General features: G+C 43.0%; 1 protein-coding gene across 1 annotated transcript in view; it reads left to right on the top strand.

Annotated features, from left to right (window-relative positions):
• The window catches only part of SLC2A1 (solute carrier family 2 member 1), a 20703-nt gene extending 10601 nt beyond the window's left edge, over positions 1 to 10102 (top strand). The window contains exons 3-11 of the mRNA XM_044277707.1: positions 2626 to 2801; positions 4741 to 4901; positions 5638 to 5878; positions 5960 to 6122; positions 6234 to 6421; positions 6616 to 6720; positions 6855 to 6956; positions 7059 to 7262; positions 7348 to 10102. Coding sequence (XP_044133642.1) covers positions 2626 to 2801; positions 4741 to 4901; positions 5638 to 5878; positions 5960 to 6122; positions 6234 to 6421; positions 6616 to 6720; positions 6855 to 6956; positions 7059 to 7262; positions 7348 to 7548 — 1541 coding nt within the window. The 3' untranslated portion in view covers positions 7549 to 10102. The remainder of the gene's footprint in view (positions 1 to 2625; positions 2802 to 4740; positions 4902 to 5637; positions 5879 to 5959; positions 6123 to 6233; positions 6422 to 6615; positions 6721 to 6854; positions 6957 to 7058; positions 7263 to 7347) is intronic.
• Positions 10103 to 10346: the final 244 nt, after the last annotated feature.

The raw sequence follows: 10346 nt of genomic DNA, 5'->3' as shown, positions 1-10346 counted from the left end.
ATTGTACAAATATGAGCCAAAGCTGCCAAGTGGGGATGTGGACAAGCAGCTTTCTGGTGCTTTACGAGTAGCCTCCCTGCAGCAGCGATGGGAACATCAATACTGTAATCACATGGCAACCACAGCTCATTGCGTGCAATATTCACTGTAAAACGCGCTGAATTTAGATCCACTTTTTGTATGGGGGAAGGAGGGGGGATTCATCAGTCTGCAGGTGCTTGGCTCGCTTCTTCCTTGTACAGTCGGTCTGATACTTCTTTCAGCTCTGTTGATCAGCAGTGAAATCCCATCTGCAGCTGCAAATGACTTTAAAGGGGTTCTGCAGTTTTTTTTAAACTGATGATCTATCCTCTGGATAGATCATCAGCATCTGATCGGCGGGGGGCCGACACCCGGGACCCCCGCCGATCAGCTGTCTGAGAAGGCAGTGGCGCTGGCAGCAGAGCCGTGGCCTTATCGCTGTTTACCGCCGGCCCACTGACGTCACGACTAGTATTAACTGGCCTGGGCGCGGCTAAGCTCCATTCAACTGATCATCAGTTAAAAAAAAACTGCAGAACCCTTTTAATAAAACTCATTGACACAAATCAAATAATATTGTACTAGATGATAACATAGTACAGTATGGAGATGGTGTCCACTATGCGCCATGCAGCAACAGAGGTACTGCATCATCCTAATGTACTGTACAGAGGTACTGCATCATCCTAATGTACTGTACAGGAGGATACGGCATCACTCTCGATGTACTATACAGAGGTAACTGCTCATCCTCATGTACTATACAGAGGTACTTGCATCATCCCTAAATGTACATATACAGAGGACGTGCATCATCCTCATGTACTATACAGAGGTACTGCATCATCCTTATGTACTGTACAGAGGTACTGCATCATCGCTCATGTACTATAACAGAGGAATACTGCAATCATTCCTCATGTACTTATACAGAGGTACTGCAATCATCCTCATGTACTGTACAGAGGCACTGCATCAGCCCTCATGTACTGTACAGAGGTACTGCATCTTCCTCATGTACTATACAGAGGTACTGCATCATTCTCATGTACTATACAGAGGTACTGCATCATCCTAATGTACTGTACAGAGGTACTGCATCTTCCTCATGTACTATACAGAGGTACTGCATCATTCTCATGTACTATACAGAGGTACTGCATCATCCTCATGTACTTTACAGAGGTACTGCATCATCCTCATGTACTATACAGAGGTACTGCATCATCCTAATGTACTGTACAGAGGTACTGCATCATCCTAATGTACTGTACAGAGGTACTGCATCATCCTAATGTACTGTACAGAGGTACTGCATCATCCTCATGTACTATACAGAGGTACTGCATCATCCTCATGTACTATACAGAGGTACTGCATCATCCTAATGTAATATACAGAGGTACTGCATCATCCTCATGTACTATACAGAGGTACTGCATCATCCTCATGTACTATACAGAGGTACTGCATCATCCTAATGTACTGTACAGAGGCACTGCATCATCCTCATGTACTGTACAGAGGTACTGCATCTTCCTCATGTACTATACAGAGGTACTGCATCATTCTCATGTACTATACAGAGGTACTGCATCATCATAATGTACTGTACAGAGGTACTGCATCTTCCTCATGTACTATACAGAGGTACTGCATCATTCTCATGTACTATACAGAGGTACTGCATCATCCTCATGTACTTTACAGAGGTACTGCATCATCCTCATGTACTATACAGAGGTACTGCATCATCCTCATGTACTATACAGAGGTACTGTATCATCCTAATGTACTATACAGAGGTACTGCATTATCCCTATGTACTATACAGAGGTACTGCATTATCCCTATGTACTATACAGAGGTACTGCATCATCCTCATGTACTATACAGAGGTACTGCATCATCCCCATGTACTATACAGAGGTACTGCATCATCCTCATGTACTATACAGAGGTACTGCATCATCCTCATGTACTATACAGAGATAGTGCAACATCCTTATCTACTATAAAGAGATACAACACATCCTTTTGTTCTACACACATTATCCCTATGTACTATACAGAGGTACTGCATTATCCCTATGTACTATACAGAGGTACTGCATTAGCCCTATGTACTATACAGAGGTACTGCATTATCCCTACGTACTATACAGAGGTACTGCATTATCCCTATGTACTATACAGAGGTACTGCATTATCCCTATGTACTATACAGAGGTACTGCATTATCCCTATGTACTATACAGAGGTACTGCATTATTCCTATGTACTATACAGAGGTACTGCATTATCCCTATGTACTATACAGAGGTACTGCATTTTCCCTATGTACTATACAGAGGTACTGCATTATCCCTATGTACTATACAGAGGTACTGCATTATCCCTATGTACTATACAGAGGTACTGCATTATCCCTATGTACTATACAGAGGTACTGCATTATCCCTATGTACTATACAGAGGTACTGCATTATCCCTATGTACTACACAGAAGTACAGAGATCCTATCCACTATATAAAGGTAATACAAGCGTTTAGTTAATGCGTTGTAGGAAGACTGAGTGTTATTTCGGGGGTACACGGCCCCAGAACCTGCTCCCATCGCACTCTCACACCGAGTTATCGTGGCTGTTTGTGCACATTGTCACGTATGTCTTTTGTCTCTTCTACAGATGACGTGGCAGTTGATGATTGCTGTGGGTGTCGCTGTCCTTGGATCCTTACAGTTTGGTTACAACACTGGGGTCATTAATGCACCACAGAAGGTAAGAAAGAGGGTGACCCACTGTGACGACTCCACCAGAACATGGCTAGTCGCCTCCCCATAGGTCTCCATCTTGTCACCACTAATATCGGTGCCATCACTTTGGGGACATACTGTGTCAGTCCCTGGGCCTCTGCTCACAGGATAACCGGGTCATTTGGGGTGAACGACGGCACAGCTAGTCAATCATTTCGTGAGAGGCGGTGTAAACACAGACAAGCTGGCCTGCGAGATATGGACAAGCCGAGCCTAATATAGCACATCTCATTAGGAAGATTAACGTGTATCCTGCAGAAGTGTCAGTAACCACACTCCTGCTGGAATCTCAGCTAAGGGCCCAGGAAAATTAGGACATGAAGGACATTCCAGACAGTCATGGAGAAGAAATGTGTGCTTCTTTACGTCATATTCCTGTAGAGTCACCAAGGACTGGGATGAAACGTAGGAGGAGGACCTGGTACTGAAACTGCATCTCCTTGCCGGGAGTCAGACCCTAGTCGATCTGATACTGATGACCTATCATGAAGGATTAAAAACTAAAACCACTTTAATGCAGGGGACCCCCACCCTTAATATACCGGCACATTTATCACAGGTCCCTCCACTGGACCTCTTCATACTTTGGCAGTGCCACTGTTATTGTTATGGTTGTCCCGGTTATTCCATGCCCATAGCGTGACAGAGGCAGATTAGGGCGGATGTAGGTAGCTCTGAACTCAACATGCAAAGCATAACCAGCCTTTGTGCCCGTCTCGTGAACCGGACAAAACTCGCCCCTGTAGATCACATGTATCACAAGGTCGGGCACGTTGTCAGCTTTTTGTGGGTATCCTTATAATACACCTGAACCTCGGTGGCCCCTCAGGGCAATGCCGCCGCCGCCGACTGTTACATAACTTTTTATATTATTTTCCTGGCATTCCCGTTCAGGTCCCAGCCTGTTAATCATTAACTCATTCATGTGAAAGGCTTTCCAGATTATTGAGCATCCGCCAAAATGTGCTCTGCACAAAAGGGCCGACCGACTGCCCGCTACCATCTCGCCCAGCAGCTTTTCTCCATTATGTCAGGATGGCACAGCTGCCGACACAAGGCCAGCCTAAGCACACGACATTACTTCGCTTCAATAGACGCAATGTGTCTGGCCTGTACTGATCGTCTCCTTGTGTGCCAGGAACCAGTGTAGGCGCAGGGACAGTCTGCTGAGTCACTGTGATCAGCAGCTCTAGAATTAACCCCTTCTCCCTCACAGTGCCCTACTGGATGAGGGCTCCGTTGGCTTGACATTTACCACTGTAATGCTTAATATCCCTCCAAGCTTGGTAACTGGTGGTATTTTTTATTTTACACAAATCTCTTGATAGTTGGCGTCCAGTTATAAGTGCCCAGTTCCAGCGAATAGTCTTACGCCCGACGTTAGAGGTCAGAATGATGACTTCTGCTGGTGCACACCGATTTTTCAGGGTGACATTTAGCAGGTATTTTGGGCACAGTGTGGGTTCTTGACATTGTGGCAGCCTGCCCGTGTCAGCCAATCGCCTGCCCGCAGCCCTACACACCCTCCTCAGTCAGCATTGTGTACAGAACAGGAATTTGTGCCTGACAGCATGCACCCGTTCACCCCCAGCGTAGGGCGGATCAGGTGACAATTGCTTGGCCTGCTTACGTTTACCTCAAGTGAGTAACAGGATCTGAGCCTCGGAAGGCAGGACATGGAAAAAGCCGAAACAGGGACACCTGCTGGACTTGTACAATGGAGGAGTATAATGAAAAGCCTAGCTGAGAACAGGTCTTTCGGCTGTACTGAAGTATCAGTATACGCATTGTACAGTTCAGGTGTGAGATCATAATGCACTACCAGTTATATTAAATTCTGAACACATAGTGGGGCGCCCTTTTCCTCTCTGTAATAATCCTCACGATTCTCGTCTTTGTTACAGGTCATTGAGAAGTTTTACAATGAGACGTGGTTAACGCGGTATGGGGAGCCAATCCAAGAAGCCACCCTGACCTCCCTGTGGTCCTTGTCTGTGGCCATCTTCTCAGTCGGTGGAATGATTGGCTCATTTTCTGTGGGTCTTTTTGTCAACAGATTTGGCAGGTTAGTCCTCACTCAGATCGTCATGTAAAAGCTACACTGCAATCCTAATTAGTTCAAAAGACTTAAAGGATTATACCCCTATGCCATCAATGTCAGAGAAGTGTGGGTCCCACCTCTGGGACCTGCTCCTATCTCCAGAATGGGGCACCTCTAGTGAATGCATGGGGCCCCCCTCCATTCACTGCTATGCGAGTTCTGAAAAAAGCCAAGCGAGCATGCTCAGTAATTTTCAGAACTCCTATAGCGGTGAAAGGAGGATGGCCACACTTGCGTGGTGCACTCTCCTTTACGTTGGGAGGCTTCTTCCGGAGATAGAATGGGCCTCTTAAATTGGTGGCATATCACAGAGATATACCATCAATATCTGAAATTGGAATGCCCTTTTAATAAAGTGGGTTTTCCTAGCTTAGCAGAAATGGATCTGGCAGGGTTAGTGATTGATCCCTTACCACAACTCTCTAACCATAAGACTGAAATGGATCCAAGAACACTGGCTTATCAATATAATTCTCATTTAGGATACATGCTCTTCTGGGGCATCTTCCTGGGGTTTTGGATTATTATTAAAATCAGGAAGATTAATATTTAGGCAGTAATGTCAGGAATATTATTGTATTCAGTCATTCGCCATTATCAAACCAGTTGTGCTGCATGTTTAAAGATAGCACCAGTATGTGTTAAATATCCTCCAAGGCATGCCTGATTTTTTTTTTTCTTCTTCTACTCCTGTCTGTAGGCGTAATTCCATGTTGATGGCTAACATCCTCGCTTTTATTGCTGCCATTTTTATGGGCTTTTCCAAGATGGCATACTCATTTGAGATGCTGATTATTGGCCGGTTTATAATTGGTCTCTACTGTGGTCTTACTACTGGATTTGTGCCTATGTATGTCGGGGAAGTGGCCCCTACATCTCTTCGTGGGGCCCTGGGAACGCTGCACCAGCTGGGAGTTGTGGTTGGAATCCTCATAGCTCAAGTAGGTACCTGCACCGCTGTCAGTTGTAGTTCAATCCTCACTCCATCCAGAAGAACTTAACATTTCCAATTCTCTGCACAGATATTCGGATTGGAACCAATCATGGGTAATGACAGTTTATGGCCACTTCTTCTCGGCTGCATCTTTGTCCCTGCCCTTGTGCAATCAGCAGCACTACCCTTCTGTCCTGAAAGTCCTCGGTTTTTGCTCATCAATCGTAATGAAGAAGACAAAGCCAAAAGTGGTAAGTACCTATAAGCTCATGATTTTCCTGTGTATCCTTTTAAGCGGTCATATTCCATAACATAAATTTATGTGTGTCACGCCTGACCATGCCTCATTTCATCTTCCACAGTCCTGAAAAAACTTCGTGGCACCACAGATGTAACCGCTGACCTTCAAGAGATGAAAGAGGAGAGTCGTCAGATGATGAGGGAGAAGAAGGTCACTATATTTGAGCTGTTCCGGTCACCTCTGTATCGTCAGCCAATTTATATTGCTATTGTTCTACAGCTGTCTCAACAACTCTCTGGAATTAATGCGGTAAGTCTGATAAATAACTTTGGTACCTTAAGATGTCCATCTCTGACGCAACTGCACTTTTAGGCAAAAAATAAAAACATGGTAGCAAACAGTACCTTAAATTGCTCTCACACTGCCCTCTCTGGAATCTTACCTGTTCTAGCATAACCCTTAAGTTGTGCAAGGCAATAAATACCATCTATTCATCCCTTTAGGTTTTCTACTACTCTACTATGATATTCGAAAAAGCCCAGGTTCAGCAGCCAATTTACGCCACCATTGGTGCCGGAATTGTCAACACAGCATTTACCGTTGTTTCGGTGAGTACAATGTTAAATTGGTTCATGAAACTACTAATCATGAGTCTTTGCTATATGGCACAATGCAACTTTCTACGCCTTTGTGTTTTCATTATATAAATCACGGTCTGTAATTTACTGTTCTTGTCTTGCAGCTGTTTGTAGTTGAGCGAGCTGGACGACGTACCCTTCATCTTATTGGATTGGGTGGCATGGCTGGATGTGCTATATTGATGACTGTCGCTCTTGTATTACTGGTAAGTGAGATGATTGAATAAAAGGCTTGAGTCCACATAAAAGCATGCTAATGAATATGTGTACAAGATTCTTCATCTGATCGTCTTGTCTACCACCAACAGGAGCGTGTGCCAGAGATGTCCTACCTCAGCATTGTGGCCATTTTTGGTTTTGTGGCATTCTTTGAAATTGGACCAGGACCAATCCCTTGGTTCATTGTCGCTGAGCTCTTCAGTCAGGGTCCTCGTCCTGCGGCTATTGCAGTTGCTGGCCTTTCCAACTGGACTTCCAACTTTATTGTGGGAATGGGCTTTCAGTATGTAGAGGTGAGTACTCATATCTAATGGCTTTACATTTAAGAAATAATGGTCCCTTTCTTGCATCTAACTTTGTGTCTTGTTTCCTTTGCAGAAACTCTGTGGCGCCTATGTCTTCATTATCTTTACAGTCCTTCTCATCTTCTTCTTCATCTTCACATTCTTCAAAGTGCCTGAGACAAAGGGCCGCACCTTCGATGAGATTGCTTCTGACTTCAGGCAGGGCGGGGAGAGAAATCCTGACAAGCACAATTCTCCAGAAGAATTCCACAGTCTGGGAGATTCCCAAGTGTAACCGTGCACCTTTAATACCTACCTCTTGTCACTTCCCTCTCCTTCTCTGCCCATGTCCATTCTGCTGGTGCAGAGGGACTTAGGGTGAGGACAGGGAGAGGGAAGAGGTCGCTCTGTCTAAATTTTGTTGGGCATAATAATAATGCCTCTTCCTGATGTATTCCCACTACCTCAGGGAGGCACTGCTAGGCAGCAAACCATTTCCAAACACCGCTCGCTGCATTTCAAACCTTCTTGAATAACCACAGGGTAGCTGTTCATACTCTAGTGTTTCTTTGCAGGTTTCTTACTTGTATGTGGAGAGATGAAGGATGGAAGCTCTTTTTTTAAATATATAAATACATATATATGATTTCCTTTTTATAATAGATTATTTTATAATCAGCGTGAGCTTTCAGACCTACAACGCTAAGCGAGCAGAGGTGTGTTCATCAAACCCATCATGGACTCTTGTTTACATACTGTAGTTTTTTTTTTTTTATCTTTTCTGTGACTGTAGAGGAGAGGAGAAGCATAGAGGCTGCAGAGAATAATAACACTATATGGTGGCATTACTGGTTATGGAGTAGAGGCTGCAGAGAGTACAGACTTATGCAGGAAGAGGCTGCAGCGAGTACAAACACATAGAGAAAGATCTTAAATTAGAATATGAGAGTTCTCAATGTTTGTGCCTTCAGATGATGTAAGAAACAATATAGACTATTAGAGGCGCTCTGTGTATAGTCGCTGTCTTACTACACACGTCTGACCTTCTTGCTTTTTGCCCATTCTTCAAGTCTCCAGTGCCTGTACTGACTTCCAGATTTCACTTCCATTAGATTATTTTAATCTAGCATCAGGTTTTTCAGCTGACACCTATGTGCAAATTCACATGGTACAGGTTGTATAACCTTTTTGCCATTCCAGTTGTGTTTCATCATTGCACAGGCTGTTAGGTACACAGTATTCTTTATCGTGACAATTAATAGGGCTATTTATGTTAGAACTAAACAGCAGACAGAATGATGATCCCATTCACCTGGTCCTAGAAGTTGAAGCTGGAACAGACCCTCATTTGAAATGCACTGATTATTCTTCTACACACTGTTGGGCGAGGTTACCCAGCACTGAGAAAGACAGCAAGGGGTAAGCTTCGGGGATAATGACAGCAGCACTGATGATGTTACAAAGGCTGTGACCCCGCTGTGGGTGTTCCATGACTCCAGCTTTACAGTGACCATGATCAGTCCAGAAATACGCTGGACAGGTAGAGAATTCGCCTTAACCGTATGCTTGTGTTTCTTCCTAATAGCGGTCGAAGAGGAAGCATTTTATCTCATGCAGCTTCAGGCTCACCTCCCCATCTACCCACAGAGACACATTTCTTTGTATAGTTTTGCAGATATATAGTTACTGTATGTATTGTAGTTACACCGTGGGTTTTGCACAGTAGCTTATGATACGTATAGGTCAATTTTTTTTAGCTGCAATGTTAGTGTAAAGCATTTTATTGTCTAGAAGATACTTTTAAATTAATTTTTTATTTGATTTCCACCATAGACTTTGTTTCGTGTGCTTGTGTTTCTTCCTAATAGTGGTAGAAGAGGAAGCATTTTATCTCGTGCAGCTTCAGGCTCACTTCCCCATCTACCCACAGAGACACATTTCTTTGTATAGTTTTACAGATATTTATATATATATTTATAGTTATATATATAAATATATATTTTTGTTGGATGATGTTACTCTCCAGGTGTAAGTTGTCGTATGCCTGACGCTGTTCTGTAAATACTGTATGTATTGTAGTTACACCGTGGGTTTTGCACAGTAGCTTATGATAAGTATATGTAAATTTTTTTTAGCTGCAATGTTAGTGTAAAGCATTTTATTGTCTAGAAGATACTTTTAATTATTATTTTTTATTTCCACCATAGACTTTGTTTTGTGTACTGAACATGGATTTTACCTGTTTCATGTGAATTATGGACGTGTTACACATAAATGGTTTTAAAAAGTATTTCCTTATGTCCAGATATGTTATGTAGAGTGCTATACAGTGAATAGATATAATAAAAATGGCCACCCGTGATCTCAAGGAGACCGTTATTACTTTACTGACACAGTGGCTGATGAATTTATATACTGTAAAAATAAATATTTGGGGGGATTTGCTGCCAAAAATCTATTATAAAAACCAATCACCCCAAGCAGTCTGAGATTGATTTGAGTTGAATTCCCATCGCATTGATCAGTCCATGTCCATGATTTATTATATGTGTGCACAGAATCACTTTGCTAGCAGTGTACTGTATTAATCCGGCATCCTTGTGGTTGCACATGCTGTACTACATGGGAATGTTACACACCTTGCGATCCGAAAGTGATGACATGTTTCGAGAAGCTGGTGGCATAATGTTTTTAAATGACTAATATTGGCGTGTTTGTGTGTCGGCATCTATGTCTCTTGTCACAGGGTATAGCTCCTTATTCATGACTTTTATTGTACTGTTAGTTTTTTTTATTTATTGTCCGTTTGTAACACAAACCTCCCTCAATAAAAGTAACAAATTATAACAGCGCCGTCTTCTTCTCCGTTTTTGGGGGGATAGGGCGTATAAATCATTGTGTGCTTGCATTGGACACAGAAGGCTGATTCAAGAACGATCGTTCTAGAAATGTTCTTTCAAAGAAAGATCATTTCAGGACCTAAGAGGTAAAAGTCTTCCCAGATGATGGTGGTCGGTTGGTTAAAATAATTGTTAAATTTCACTTGCAAAAGTTTTGTTATGGTTGAAATTGTCCATTTTCACAACACAGTGG

Source organism: Bufo gargarizans, chromosome 2 (assembly GCF_014858855.1).
Source record: "Bufo gargarizans isolate SCDJY-AF-19 chromosome 2, ASM1485885v1, whole genome shotgun sequence".
Lineage (NCBI taxonomy): Eukaryota > Metazoa > Chordata > Amphibia > Anura > Bufonidae > Bufo > Bufo gargarizans.
This window is presented reverse-complemented; position numbering and strand designations above follow the sequence as displayed.